Below are 15,999 nucleotides of genomic sequence, written 5' to 3'. Positions count from 1 at the left end.
AGGATTCATGGTAAAACTTCTGTCTAAAGCAGAAGTTTTAAAAAAATTGCGTGACAATATAAAAAATAACTATCTTTAATTTATTATTAAACATTTAAAAGAAATATGAATTCAATATCTGAGGACCAAGAAGGAAAAATTTCCCCTTACTTCTGTTCATGCTTGATTTTTTGTCAGAATTTATTTGTGGGGATTTTTTGTCCCTATAGTCAGTATTTTCTATCTATAAAAACAACCCCATAAAAATCCTAATAACTGTAAAACACCAATTATATTTTTATTAAGTATGTCTTGGAAAGGAAGGTCCTTGGAGGGTTTTTTTTAAGAGAAATACAGTTTAGACCAAAATTTGCTCTTTAAAAACGTAATAAATACAAAACCCAGATAAATTTTGGATGAATAGATTGCTGTCTCCTGGTATTACCTTCCCAGAAAGAGGGGATCTGAATTAAATCTCCGTACTGCCACTTTGTGTTTATGTTATGCAGGTTGCTGAGCTCAGTGGGACTAGTTCCACAGGCAAGTCTGACATTTGGTATTTATTTGTAATATATATAACATGTTTCAGTTCCATAATGTAGTAGGAAAAAATATTTACTTAAATAAATATTGATAAACTTACTTTTTGCTGAAACTCACATGTTTTTGTGCAAAATATATTTTATTATGTTGATCAAGAGTAAAATATCTTTAATTTTTATACTTTTTTGTAATAATTGTGATTGTATTTTATCGTAATATTCCATACTGAAGTATTATATATAGCTGTAGACTGTCTCAGACTAAATCCATGTATATTTGATTTCTTTATAATTACTACAAAAGTCTAGTGTTGTAGATAGGCCATGTGCAAGGGTATAGATATGAGTGATCAATAAAATTTGCTTCCAAGGTCACAGCTAAATGTTACACCATAGATATATTTATGAACTACAGAAGTGTGGAGAATTGAAGATGCATGCAAGCATACCTTAATTGGAAAACCTGAAGACCTTAATCTGCTTTTAATTTTATTCATTTTAAAAATTGCTCTAAGTTAAAAGTACTAAATGTCCAGGGTCAAAGGAAATCTTCTCCTTTCCTTTTTGCACACTGCAGTGCTTCACAGAATTAAAAAAAATAACTAAAAGAAAAATTAGGCACCTTTAATAACTAAAGGACATAGAAAAAACTAATAGTGTAAAAGCCCCCGACTGTTGGAGGATTTCTCAGTATTTTTAAGTGATTAAGAAAATTTTGAATGTGCAGAGCTTCCTGGTTAGAAAAATGTAACAAAATGGAAATTTTTAATGTTTTTTTTCAAAAATGTATTTATATTTTTTTCACTGTGTTGCTAGGTTCCGTAGCAACTGCTTGTCGTGATCCTGGTGTCCCCATGAATGGAACTAGAAATGGTGATGGAAGAGAACCTGGAGACACTGTCATTTTTCAGTGTGACCCTGGCTATGAACTTCAAGGAGATGAGAGAATAACCTGCATTCAGGTAGAAAACCGGTACTTCTGGCAGCCAAACCCACCAGTCTGTATAGGTATGCAGAAAAAAATTAAATAATGCTTTCCTAAAAATAGAAATCTTTATGTAATGAATTACACTGTTTTAGGAACTTATTTAAAGAAAATACATGCACTGCACATCTTAAAAATTATTTTACATCAACCTCTGATGGTCATAACAAAAACCTTTCCTCTGTAGTTGTTAGTATAGTTCTCATGCTCTCTCTCTCTCAGGGCCATTTCATTTATAATTTGATGATCTGGGACAGAGAAAACAAGTCAATGTCAATGACTATTATCCTTGGTAGTATATTCTTGGACAAACATTGTGGAGAGGAACTTGCCAGAGATTACACCTGCAAGGAGCACTGTACAACTTTCAAATACTCTCTTTCATTTAATAAACGTGTCTTGACCTTAGCGGTTACAAATAAAATCTGCATTCTATTTGCATATCCTCTGCCTGCACACCGTCTACCTTGTTCATGCATATCTGCAGACAGGTGTTTGCAAACAGTACAGTACTGACTTGGTGTCTTGGCTTTTCTACTTAATGTGTTAAAGTGTTATTTTCTCTGTTCTTATTCTCCTTACTACGCCTTCCTGTGTCATGTGAGTTTATGGGCCTGAAGACAAGAACTGTTTTCTAAACTATTTTCTGGAAGATTGCAGTAAAGAAGCATTTTATTGCTCATCTCTTATAATTCTTACATATGAAAATGTGCATTTTATAGTAATGGTAACTGAACATCTGTAGATATCTAAGTGAACAAATAAAAGGAATTCTAGGGCTCTGGGTCCTAAAGTTAAAATATTTTTTCTATCATGATGGCCTTATAACTACCCTATTATAAAGCAGTACTAGCAGTTTTAACTGCTATCAATAGTGAATTGATGATGTTACAAAATAGATTAAATGTAGGTGTAGGTGCTCAACTGACATTCTGTCTGTAGCACATATTAAATATGCATACACTTGATTTTAGCTGCATACATCCATTTATCTAATACTGGTAAGTTCCACACTTCATGCAAAACACCTACTGTACACAGAGTAGCAAGGATGCTTATTATGATGATTTATTTGTCCAAATGTCAAGCATGAAGTTATTCTGTATTGATTTCCTATAATGATACATACTTGGAGAATATGAACTGCTAATAGACTAGAGTGTGCAAACCTTGCCTTGGAGCTAAGTGATTTCAAAACTCTGTTGTAGCTCAGTACACCCTGAAGTTCATCGATTTTTTTCTCATAGCTTGTAATATATTCATTAATGTTGTTTCCATCCCTGTAAATACAAACTGTGCAATACTTACCCCACACATAACTTCAACATCATCATCATTTATCAAAGTTTTAGAAAAACACAAACATAATTTTGATGAAAGAATAAGAGGCAGGAATAATTCCAAAGGTGGATAGTTGTACCATGTTCTAGATCTATTTTATTGGTTCTTTACACATCAAAGTGTGTGTGTGTCTTTTTGAACCTCTTAATTATTAATGCTCAAAACTAGGCAAATGTATTTTTTAATTGTTCTTACCTGTGGGAGTGCCTTGTTTTTTTTAAATTCCCTTAGTCTTGCCTCGCAAAATTTTAAGAACATCTTCCTTACAAAGGTAACAGCAATGGGAAAATAATAAAGAATTAAATTATGATTCATGTATTTGAATGAAAGATAGTAATTAGAAATTCTTCTATACTAAAGATATACTGAGAAACTATAAATTTGAGAGTACGTTCCTGCCAAAAGACAGTCCTTTGGTTTGTGCCTGTGATGCAAAAAATAGCCCCATGTTTTCCACTCCAAAGATTTTCTGGATCCAATCCTGCTTAGGTACCAGAATCTTAAGTGACTGTATCTGTTTATTTTTCTCAGGGATTGCATTAAAAATTCTGGTATGCAAAAACAGATTTTAGGATTCAGGTTAACTATACATTTAGGGGAAGTATAGACTGTCTCTTCTTCAAAAATGGGTGATTATTATTTTTTCCTTGAGGCTCAATTTTGCTTGTTTCTACTGTTTTATTTCAGGCAAGGTCTTGTTTTTCATGTTTATATCTATAAAAAAGGTTTTATTGTTAACACTCAACTCCAGTGGTAATTTCCATTCAAAATCAAATACCATGATTCTTTATTTAATAGGTTGGGTTTTTTTTTTAACAAAAGGAGAGAAAAAGTAAATGAAACCATACATTCTGTTTCATTTCTTAAGGAGTAAATAAATAAATAAATAAATAAAATCTAGAAAGCTGTGGAATAAGATTTTGTTGCCTCCTAGAGAAAATAAATAGGTTGTAAATAAAAACCACCCCAACCTTTACTTCCTTGCATAGAAATAATGAATGCTGAGATCATCACAGAGACAGTAAGGATCAGTGCTTGCTTACCACTGTGTCTACACAGAGGTTTATAAAGACAGGCTCACATAACCTACATCTAGTTTTTACTGCATAACACATAAAAAAATATATATTTTTCATTGTGTTTTGACATTTGCCTTTCTTTCTAGATGAGCTGTTATATTTGTTCAGTCTTACCTCTTATGTCTAATACTGTAAAAGGTTTTCTTTAAACTTTGTTTTCAGAGCTGGTCTGTCCTCAGTTAAAAATAAGGTTATGGCAATAATAATTTTCTACACATTAAAATTCAGAAAATTATGGATTCTGAAACACATAAGAATTTAATTAAAACACACAGAGACAGAAGTCTGTGACTAAGTTTAGAGAAGATAGTAAACTAGAAAAGGAAACATAATCTAATTACATTTTTTACTCAATTTTGTTAGCCTTTTCGACTGACTATCTTGTGAACTGACAATTAAAATAATCTGGAACCCTTCTATCTGAAGAAAATTTTATCTTGGAGATATTTTGCAAAGTTAAATATTATGTTTTTTATTATTATATTTTACTGCTGTTCATGGCATGACTTGAAATACAATATATTGTGGCTGTCTGTCTAGCTTAGTGTACTTTCCATTTTTTCCCTTTTTGATTATCAACAGACATTGGAAAGAATTAAATGGAAACACTGTAAACAGCAAAGATAACTGCTGATGTGTGTAAAGAGCAAATAGGTATATAAGAAAGAAGTTACTCATATGAAAATATTCTATCAATGAACTAACAGGGAACTGAACTAAATCAAGAGCACAGGAAAGTAGCATGAATGCAGACATTGGCAGAATTTAGTCTGGAACAAGGACATAGCATTTAACTTCCTTGTATCATTATAGGCCACTTCAGAGCACTTCAAAAATATCATCAGACTCATACAGTTTAGTGGTCATTTCAGTGAAGCCTGGTTACAGTGAATAACCTAAATATCCTCTTTGATATTCTTCACATTTTCATTCCTAGGATAGCAGAGTGCAACCTAAACTATTAAAGTACATGAAAAAAGGAATGTACAGGGTTATACTGGAGAACATTAGTTCCAGCTGATGAGCAGCCTTTACATTCCATTCAACCTCACAGTTCCTTTTTTACAGAAACATTTACTTCAACAAGGCTACAGAAAGTTACACTGAACTATTTTAAAATTAATGGATGCATATTTTTTTATAAGAATTTAATTTTACTCATTTTGAAATTGTGACAATGGAACATTCGATGGCATATGCTTTTAATTAGAAACAATGCAAATTTTAATTTTTGAAGATAGAAAATTTGCTATTATTATCCTTATTGTAAAACTAAGTAAATATTTCACACTAAGTGAAATTTCTCCCATCTGTTCCCTTGTAGCTTATGGAACTTTACCTATCAACTGAAAACATCTGTGAAAATGTTATAGTGATAAAAATTGTGTTTGGTGGTTGTCAAAAAAAGCAAAACAAATTGTGCTAGTTCTGGAATATATTTAATGCATTTGCTAGTACTATTAATTTGTGATATTATTGTGTTCCTAAAGCTGTCCTAATGTCTTTTGTTTCCACTTCTAACTGTTTTTACACAAAAAGATTATTTTATAATTCATCACCAATTTTAATACCAAAATGTAAACATGTAAACGAAGATTCTTATTTTTTAGTGTTTTGTTTTGTTTTGGGTTAATTTTGCTATTCATTACTCCCTTTTAATATAAACAGATATTTAATATGTATAAAGACTATACTCATATATACTGTGACTGTGGATATGTTAATCTTCTTAAATATTCTACCTGCTTTACTTGAATTCATAAATGACCTGTGATTTAATTAATAGAATCATAGATACACAGGGAGATTTGGGTTAGACCACGTAATTCCCACCCTCCTACTGTTCCAGGGACACTTTCCATTAGACCAAATTATTCAAAGTCCCATCCAGCCTTATCTTGAATAGTACTTGGGATAGACATCCAAAAATTCCATGGACAACCTGCTCCCAGTCTCACCACCCTCTCAGTAAAGAATTTCCTCCTAAAAAAAACCCACCTTTAAGTTTTAAACACTTCCCCTTGTCCTGCTACTGAATGACCTTATGAAAAATCCCCCTACAGCTCTCTTGTAGGGCCTCTTTAGACACTGAATGGCACCATAAATTCTTCTGGAGTCTTGTCCTCTCCAGGCAGAGCAATCCTAACTCTCTCAGATTGTTTTTGTAGGAGAGGTTTTCCATCTCCCTGACCATCCCTCCTCTGGACTCTCTCCAAAGGGTTGATGTCTTTCTTGCATTGGATGCCCCAGAGCTGGAAGCAGTATTTCTCATGATATTAGGAAATACTCTGTATATTTCCCAGTAGCTTGAATTATACCTGTGCATATCATCTTTATCTGTACAAATCCTCTTGGGTGCAATCACACAGCATATACAGAATAACCAGTGGATCAGGTCCAGACAACACTGATTTATGAAAGGAGGGTTCTGAATAAGCAACCTGATCTTGTATGACAAGGACACCTGCTCAGGTGGTGTTAAATATCCAGCATTTGGTTAAGTGTTTGACACTATTTCCCACATCATTCTCATGGAGAAGCTGCCTGTTCATTGGACAGGTGAGCTCTTCACTGGGTAGCTACTGACTGGATGGGCCCAGAGAGTCAGGGTGGATGGAGTTACATCCAGCTGGTAGCCAGTCCCCAGTACTGGGGCCAGTCCTGTTTGATGTCTTTACTGACGATCTGGATGAGGTGATTGAGCACACTCTCAGTTCTCTGGTGTCACTTATTTGTGCTGGAGTGTTGATCTGCTGGAGGGTAGGAAGGCTCTGCAGCAGGAACTTTAGAGGCTGGATCAATGGGCCAAGGCCACTGCTGCGAGGTTCAGTAAGGTAAAGTGATGAGTCCTGCAGTACACCATGTAGCTCTCCAGACTTGGGGGATGAATGGCTGGGAAGCTGCCCATTGGAAAAGGTCCTGGGGGCATTGGTTGACAGGTGGCCAAACATGAGCCAATGTGTACCCAGAGGCCAAGAAATCCAATGGTATCCTGGCTTGTATCAGCAAGGTATGTCCAAAATGACCAGGGCAGTGATCATCCTCCTGTACTCTACACTGGTGACACTGAAGTAGTAGAGTGAGTCCAGAGAAGGACAACAAAGCTGGTGAAGGGTCCAGATAACAGCATTATGAAGATCATCTGGGGAAGCTGACATTGTATAGCCTAGAGGAAAAGAGGCTAAGGGAAGACATTCCTGCTTTCTGTAAGCACTTGAAATGAAGTTGTATTGAGGGTGGTGCTCATTTATTCATCCAAGTAACAAATGTCAGGATCAGAGGAAATGGCCTCTGTTTGCACTGTGGGCAGTTTAGATTGGCTATAAGGACAGATTTCTTCATCACCAGTAGGGTTATCAAGCATTGGTGCAGGCTGACCAGGGAAGTGGCTTAGTCCCTGACCCTGGAGGTATTTAAAACACATGCAGATGTGGCACTTAGGGACATGGTTTGGTGGTGGTTGCACTCAATGATCTATATGATTCTATAAGACATTTAAATAACCTTAAGAGCTCACAGAATCTCTGTTACAGATGACCTGAGTAATCAATTACCTTCCTAGGCCCAGATGATCACTTAGTAGAATTAAAACTCAAAAATATTAGTCTTTATAAATCTTGTCTGTGATCTTTTGCAAACCATTATATGAAGTTCTTTCAAAGAAGATCTTTAGAAAACCTGACTATTCTCTTGTTGCTACATGAAGTCTCAGATAAGGAATGCTGAAGAAGAAATTTCATTAAATGTTTCCTTTTTTTTTTTTACTATTTATTTTTCTGGATTGGAGCCCCACAACATTTGGGAACCTCAAAATCCCATAGAAAAATGTGGTTGTTTTATTCTGATTGTGATTAAAGCTATTTTATTTATCTCTGAGTTTGAAAAGTGCAATTACTTGAATATTTTTTAAAATTTAGTTTATATTATATCCATCTTGATCTGAACTGCTAATCACTGTTATCTGGTGAAAAGGCAGATAATTGCATTAGCAATGTAAGTATCATGTTTCATAGCCTAAGGAGGTTCTTTTAGAATGTCTTTAACAAGAAGTAGAAAGATGAAAACTTACCCAGTTAAGTCTTTTTATGTGTGTAGCCAGAGCATTTTTCAATTTCACAGTATATTCAGGAAAACTTTGAAATGATGTTATGCAAGCAAAAGGACAGATTTCAAAACCAAGAGTTTCACATAGTAGTATTAGTATTTGTCTAGGGCAAAATGTGAATATGTTTTTTGTTTGTTTCGATTAAAGATTTGTAAATACCTCACTTGTTTAACTTTTGTGGACACTAAATGTCAGTGAACAGATTGCTGCTACTTGTTTCTTTGTCTCTTACCTTCTTTCCTCAAGTTCAGTCTATTTTTATTCACAGCTCCCTGTGGAGGAAACCTGACTGGCTCATCAGGTTTTATACTTTCACCAAACTTCCCTCATCCTTATCCCCACAGCAGAGATTGTGACTGGACAATCAATGTTAATAGTGACTATGTTATATCATTAGCATTTATCAGGTAAGCTGCTGCTTAAAAATTTTAAAGTCATGTTCATAACTTTATTATTTGCTTCATTATTATAACTTTATTTTTGTTGAGATCTCTGTAGGGTAATATATGTGTACTTAATATAACTATCAAAGGGATTAGTAATCATTATCTTTGTTAAAAGTTACAATAAATACATCAGAGTCATCAATTCACATACAGGTGAAGCTTGGAAACTCATTGCTGTTTCCTTAAAAGCATTCTGTTTTCACTGGCTAATGTTGAGATAGGTGGTGCTTAATTTAACTAAGATTCAGTTCCTGAGAAGATGGCATGGAGTAACTCACTGAAATGTCTGCAAACAAGGATGGTCTTTAATGATGAAAACTATTAATTCATCTGCTTGCTGCTATTTAGGCAAAATTTCAAAAGCAGTCTTTAAATTTAGTTTTATTAGTCCATATAATTTCAGGACACTCAAGATACTTCCTGATGTTCTGGCTATTAAATGGAATTGTTCTAGACTTTTCTTTTATCACAACAGAAGACTAAATTGAGCATAACAGAATTCACAAAGGAACTTTTGCTGTCTGCACTGTATGTAACACATGATTTAAATTATCTATTATGTGTGAAAATTATGTATCCCAACCAGGAAATACGTCACAGAAAAGATAAAAATGGTACTGAGAATTGCCTCATTTGTGACACACAGACTGACCTAGAGTGAGAAACACTGAATACTCCACTAAGTTCTGTAAAGTAGTCTTTTGAGTGGAACTTACTCCAGCTAATCCTTTTAAACTGAAGATGAACCATGGCCCTTTAATAATCAAAGCTGATGACTTTTTACTTTTGCATTTCTTTTATAAGGAAATATATTTTAAATAATGCTTTTCACTCTTTAATAAGAGTGAAAAGGGGAGCTCTATCAGATCTTCAATGCCTGCATTTATTTCAGTGAGGGGCTACTGTCAAGTAGAGATATAATATCTTGGATTTTCATACTCTTACTAACTACCTTTTTAGAAAACTTTCCTTTTCTATGCTGACAATCTTACAAGTAAAATTGGTTAACTCTCTGCCCTTAAGTAAAATTAAGTATGAATTTAACTAACTTAGTTAACAAATGTAGTTAATAATGAAGTTTGGAAGAAAATAGAAGGTTTCAATACTTCATCTTTTTATTTAAATTTATCATAGGAAAAATGCTTCTTGCTATAAGAGATATGAGAAAATCATCCTCTGGCTGTCTGAAAGTGTTTAACCTGGCTGAAAGCTGAGTGTATTATATCATTAAGCATTTCTACCAAGGGTTCCAATAGATCTAGGATGTTTATTTTTCTAAGCCTTTAGAAATATGTTATTATTTTTTGTCTATTTAAAAAGCTTTCCTTAATATGGCTGGCAGGAAATTATTGTTTCTAAGGTGTGAACAAAAAGATTGAATATTCCTGTGTTTGCTAATAAAACACTTCTACAAACCATTTTTTTTCTGACAGTGGAGGGATTTTTTCTTTTATTAAAACAGTGATAGTAAATTTCAAATTTAAACCAATAAGAGTGAAAATGTTAGGCAAAGTGTATTTCATCTGACATTTCTCTTTTTTGTTTTCTAGCTTCAGTATAGAACCAAATTACGATTTTCTTTATATCTATGATGGGCCAGACAGTAATAGCCCACTGATTGGGAGCTTTCAAGACAGCAAACTGCCAGAGAGGATAGAGAGCAGTTCAAATACCATGCATCTGGCTTTTCGGAGTGATGGATCTGTTAGTTTTACTGGATTCCATCTGGAATACAAAGGTAAATAAAATTATTTTTCTCTGTATTTACAAAGTTCAATGCATGAGTGCAAATTTTGTTTTAATTTCTCATAATTTTCTGCCTGGTAATATTTTTGTTTTGCCTGAGAATATAATAATGTGAATTTATTCATACAAGTACAATGTTATGAGATTGCTAACTTAAAATAAAGTCCCTAGTATGACTTCATTTACCTGTAAAGTTGAGTATATGATTCCTTTCAGTGTTTGAAGCAGGCTTACAAGAAAGCTGGGCAGGTACTTTAGATTAGAGCATGTAGTGATAGGACAAGGGGGAATAGCCTTAAGCTGAAGGAGGGCAGATTTAGATTAGATATTAATAAGAAATTCTTTATTGCATGGGTGTTGAGGCACTGGAAAAAGGTGCCCAGAGAGATTGTGGGCTCCCAGTCCCTGGAGGTTTTAAAATCCAAGATGGATGCAGCTTTGGGCAACCTGTCTAGTGGAAGCTCTGAGGAACCTGGTCTTCCTTGCTCGTGGCAAGAGCATTTGGAGCAGGATGATCTTTAAGGACCCTTGCAACATAAATCATTCCATGAGTCTGTGATGCTACAAAACAATTGGAGACAGCAGTTTACAGGTTTCAAAAATAAAAAGTAATGTTGCAGTGGCATAACCTAACAGCATATATATACATATATATATATATATATATATATATATATATATATATATATATATATATACACATATATATGTATGTTATATATATATGTTTTATCCAGAATTTAATTTATTATTTTTTATTTTACGTAGAAGGTCAAGTTGATTTAGGTGCATTTAAGTCCTGTCAGATGAAATTATGTGCTAGAATCTAGGAGTCCAATATTGAAAATAAAACACTATTTTGGCTAGATCTTTATATGATAGACCACAGTAGAGCTGTCCACCTGTCTCAGATCTGCCTGAAGTCATAGCGCAGTAAACAAGAAAATGCAGACTTGCAAAATATATAATCAGTGTGAACTTTCATAACTGCCTCTGCATGGCCTGAGAAACAGAAATATTTGCTGTTAAATGAATATGAAAATATTCTGTAAAGACAATCAGAAAGAAAATAAGGGTGATATAGACCTCCTTGGTCTTATTTTCATCTCCATTTATTCTGAGAGCAGCTAGTAATTGCAAAGGTATAGAAAGGAAAGAATACTGTATTTAGTGATTTGCAAAGCCCATGAAGCCTCCTTATAGTTTGCAACAGTCATTGGATCCTACAGATGTCAAGGAAGTTGTCTCCAGAGGATGAGCTAGTCCTCAAAAGTTAAACGTAGGTCCCAACCCTGTTGATGGCAAGTCCAGATGTATGAAGTGTTTCAGTTCACTTACATATATTTCTTCAACTAAATTGAAAAATAATAAATGCAGAGGGAAGTACTATAGGGAGATAGCAGAACTTCTGAAGAACAAGCAAATAAATTATTTTTAAAGAGGCCAATCTTTTTCTTCTGCGCTGTTGAATGAAGTCTTGTGTCACGGCATCAAGGTGTTTCTCCTTTCCACCAATCCAAGTGTGAAGGATATTTATTAGGGAGACAGTCTCTTCTCATGCTGCTTTGCTGCTGAGAGTGGGGAAGCAGAAGAAGCTGGGAGGGAACACAGCCCCAACAGCTGACCCCACATTTCCAACATGATATTCTGGCCTGGGAGAGCCTACTTAGGTGCCAGCTGGGCATCAGTCAGTTGGTCATAAGCAATTGTTTTTCATTTATAGAACTTGTTTTTTTTGGGTTTTTTTCTGTCACTTTGTTTAAATTCTCCTTCCATTACAATTTATTATTGTTTCTGTTATTGTTGTTATTATTATTCAATTTTATTTAAACTATTAAACCCATCTACAAATTATCTCAATTTAACCTTTCCAGTTCTCCCCCCACACCACTCTGGATCCCACTGAATGAGCAGTTTGCATGGTCCTTAGTTGCTGAATGGGCTAAAACTCAACAGTCCTTTTTGGCAGGTTGACTGCAGGTCTGACCAGAGTGTGTTTAAGCAAATTTGTTTTAAACATCCATTGTGTTAATTCTATAGTCACTGGTCACAATGTTGATTTTTTTGGAGTCAGAGTTGTTGTGCTTGTTCTGAGAATTGGGTTATGTATCACTTTCTCTCTATGTTTTTCTTTTGTTACCTCTGGGGCCTGGATTAAGGATATCATTTTGATGGACTGTGTAACACTGGCTCAAGATTTGATAAAATAATTCCTGTTTGTGAGACTAATCTTGTATTTTTGCTCACTATGGTTGTCATATATGTACTTTTAGGGAACAACCTCTTGAAAACTATTAACAATCACAGACTTTATCTTTTCTCATCAGAGACCCCATCTATGGAACAGATGAGGAGGAACACTTGCCCCATTCCTTCACCTTTTCTTTCACCTTTTCATTCTCCTCCAGGCTAATTTGAATAGCTCTTGGGAATTTTGAATGTCCTTGAGATGTTCAAACCAGTGTATTCATACTGCTATATCTCCTGCATGAGTTTCAGATTTTGCTTGAGGTTAAACAATTATTGGGGGATTCTGCCCTGGAGCTAGATCAATACAAGTTACAGAATACATGGGAAAGGGTACCAAGGACAGTGTCCACCTCCAATGTTTGGTAGTTCAGCCCTGAGCAAGTGTAGAATGCTCAAAAACTACTAAAATATTTGAGGAAAGTGTCTTGTCACACTAGCAACTCCAGAGAGACATAAAATGTACTGGGACCTGGCCCAGGCCTACTAAGCCCTATTCAACATAATTGACTGTCCTCAAGTGGAAGAGGCCTCTGGATCTGACAACAAAACAACAGGAGCTCTGGCCCCTCCAACTGCCATGATGGGCCTTGCAGCTGAACCAGAGGAACAACCCGTGCTGGTATCAGTCACCCCCACACACAAGCAGAAATATTGCAAACATCAGCTCGTTTGCTAAGGAAAGAGACTCCTCCTAAGAAGGAAAAGGAGGAGGAAGTGGATGAAGAGAGCTACTCCAAAGGGCCATCACTAGAGGAGGAGGAAGAGGAAGAGCTCATAAACAAGCCAGTGACCATACAATCAGCAAACAGACACCTTGGCTGTGCCAGTGCTGGGTTAACATGGTCAGTAATCTAGAATTAGAGGAAAAAGGCCAGCACCTAGGATCCCTTTTCTAGGGAAGAGGCCATTGTCAAAATGATTGAAAATGGGGCACAAACCCTTGGCCTCTGAAGGTGATTCCTTCCAGGCATGAGGAAAAGGTATCTCTTCTAAGATGATATAATCCATTCAGGCAAATGGACCCCCATGAGGAGATATATCCAGTACCTGAAGGAATTAGCTATGCTGCAGGTGATTTATGATGACCTTGATACTGAGCAGTTATCCAAAGATCCAGAAGTCCTGTGTAAATGATCCACTCGCTGTAAGTTTTTACAGAGCACATGAAATGTCACCTCATTGGCAGTAAAGACCTGGGAAGACAGGGAGGGACAATCAGTGGATAAACTGGACATGGAGAGAACACAAGAAAGTGAGATAGAATATCAGCCCCAATCCTAGACACATGGGAATGTGAGTTGCAAGGAAAAAATCACAAAAGGGTGTTTTTCCAGGAAAATGGTCACTCCAGTTTCCAGCAGGATAGGGGAAATAATAAGAGTAAAAGTGAGAAAACTCATGGGTTGAGATAAAGGCAGTTTAATATAGAAGACAAGAGCCATGCGCACATGCAGAGCAAAATAAGGAATTCATTTCCATGGGCAGGCAGATGTTCAGCCATCTCCAGTAAAGCAGGGCTCCATCACATGTAATGATGACTAGGAAGACAAATGCCTATCTTCAAATGTCCCTCCCTTCCTTCTTCTTCCCCAGAATTTATGTCCTGGGCATGGCATCATATGATATGGATGTCATACCACATAGGATTCAACTTTGGTCATTTGGCATCAGCTGTGCCAGCTGGGTTTGCTCCGACTACCTAAGGAGGGAGTGTTGCAAGGGCAGTGTTGAAAAGGCAGAGCCAAAGTCTTCTCAGGTGCTCATAGTGATAAGCTGAGAGCTAATGAACTGACAAATTGACATAACAGGAATTTCAATTGCATATCAAGAAAACAAATTAATCACTCTGATAGTCAAGCACTGGAACTGCTTGTCCTTAGATGATGTCATCGGAATCCTTCAAAATCATAACTGGACCATACAAAGGCCTAAGTAACCTAATCAAACTGGCCCTAATTTGCATGGGAGTTGTACTCTTTCAACCTAAATTTTTCTGATTTGATGAACATAAATTTTTCATACAAATTGTAACTGATGCAGTGGTGCCCTATATGTACACTAATCCTATTTAAAGTGACAGTGTACTCAAATTATACTTCATTGCTGGACTCTATTTTTCAGATCCAAATCTCAGACTGACCCACTTCCCAGGTCTGATCTGTAACCACATGGTGGAGTTTTATTCCCATTCTCTCTCCCTCACTTCATTTCTATGTTATAATGGAGGAAAAGCTTATTATTTCTATTAAGTACTCTGGAGAATAATTACTGAATGCTTGCTATAGTTTGGTATGTCTGTAGTATTTTCTCCAAGAGGTTTAATATAGCTTTATTCTCTTTGAAACTTAGGGATGTTGTGGTAAGTCATCACATTCTGGACAAAGCACTTGCTTCTCTTGGATTTCAATACTTTTTCCATGCACTGAGATACTAGTTCTCAGGAGGATTTTGGCATCATTACATGATGTTATTCAACAGAGATTGAAACAGCATGTGTCACTGTTTTCAGCCTGTATTTCAGAGCCTTACTTGATCCAGTGGCGTGACAATGTTATCAGAGAAGTTAATGCTGGTTTCTTTGAAGCTTGTTGCAAAATTGCATTATGTAGGGAAGGAATTGGCAACTGAAATGAACAGCCAAGTATTTAATGTTACTGTAACCCAAATCTGAGCTGCCCAATGAAAAAAAATTATTTGTTGCCTACTTATTACAGAAAATAATTTTTAAAATGCTCCCACTGAAAAAAAAATCTTTGTAATAATACAGCCTTTTCTCTGATGTTCTGCTAAATCTGTCACTGCCCTTATGTGTTTTTAACTTAATGATACTCATATTGTTCAGAAAAAAAGGAAAGGGCCACAGGGATAATCAATGTCTTGTGTTCCTCAGTTGGAGCAACATGATGGCAGTGGTGAAGAACTTTCCCTCTTGTCTCCTGGGAGCGCTTATAAATTTGCTGAAAGTCTTCTTACTTGGTCTTTTTTTCACTGGTTCTCAGCCCAATCTGAAGAATTAATTTGATTTGTTCTTCATACATTGTAGCATATTCTACTAACTTTTTCTACAAGTTCACTAATCGGTACCTTCAGATTTGCAGAAGTAGTTTTAAGGTGCTTAGTATTTCAGGCTTTATTTTTCAGAATTGGTATTAAGAAACTGTTTTTCTATAGTGACATTGTTTCTGTTTAGTCAGCAATTTCAGGAGCCTGTCACAACTATAATTGTGTGGAAAAGAAAATTACGGGGCTGTATTTTTTCCCTAGAGGTAATTTGCGCTGTGACAGATCATTCTTTTCTCAATTTTTGATTTATGCACCAGACATAATAGATTACTTTATTTTTTCTCTCTTTATTTTTTTCATCTAGTGCTAATATCTGCTTTATCTGTGTACCTTCTAGAGTACCTTTGAAACACTCTGAATTAGTTTTGTCATAAACTCAAGAATTGTGATCTCACAATAGCAATTATGAATCTATCCAGTTATATCAATATTGGTTCAATAACAAGAAAAAATGTTATTGTAT

General features: G+C 35.5%; 1 protein-coding gene across 3 annotated transcripts in view; it reads left to right on the top strand.

Moving 5' to 3' along the window:
• Positions 1-15,999, top strand: part of CSMD3 (CUB and Sushi multiple domains 3) — a 579,290-nt gene that overhangs the window by 405,922 nt on the left and 157,369 nt on the right. For all 3 annotated transcript variants that reach the window (XM_050970810.1, XM_030234789.2, XM_050970809.1), the window contains 3 exons: positions 1,338-1,529; positions 8,300-8,438; positions 10,028-10,215. In XM_050970810.1, the coding sequence (XP_050826767.1) occupies positions 1,338-1,529; positions 8,300-8,438; positions 10,028-10,215 (519 nt within the window). The remainder of the gene's footprint in view (positions 1-1,337; positions 1,530-8,299; positions 8,439-10,027; positions 10,216-15,999) is intronic.

The sequence above is a fragment of the Serinus canaria genome, chromosome 2 (genome assembly GCF_022539315.1).
Source record: "Serinus canaria isolate serCan28SL12 chromosome 2, serCan2020, whole genome shotgun sequence".
NCBI lineage: Eukaryota > Metazoa > Chordata > Aves > Passeriformes > Fringillidae > Serinus > Serinus canaria.
Note: the sequence above shows the minus strand (reverse complement) of the source record. Positions and strands in the feature narration are given on the sequence as shown.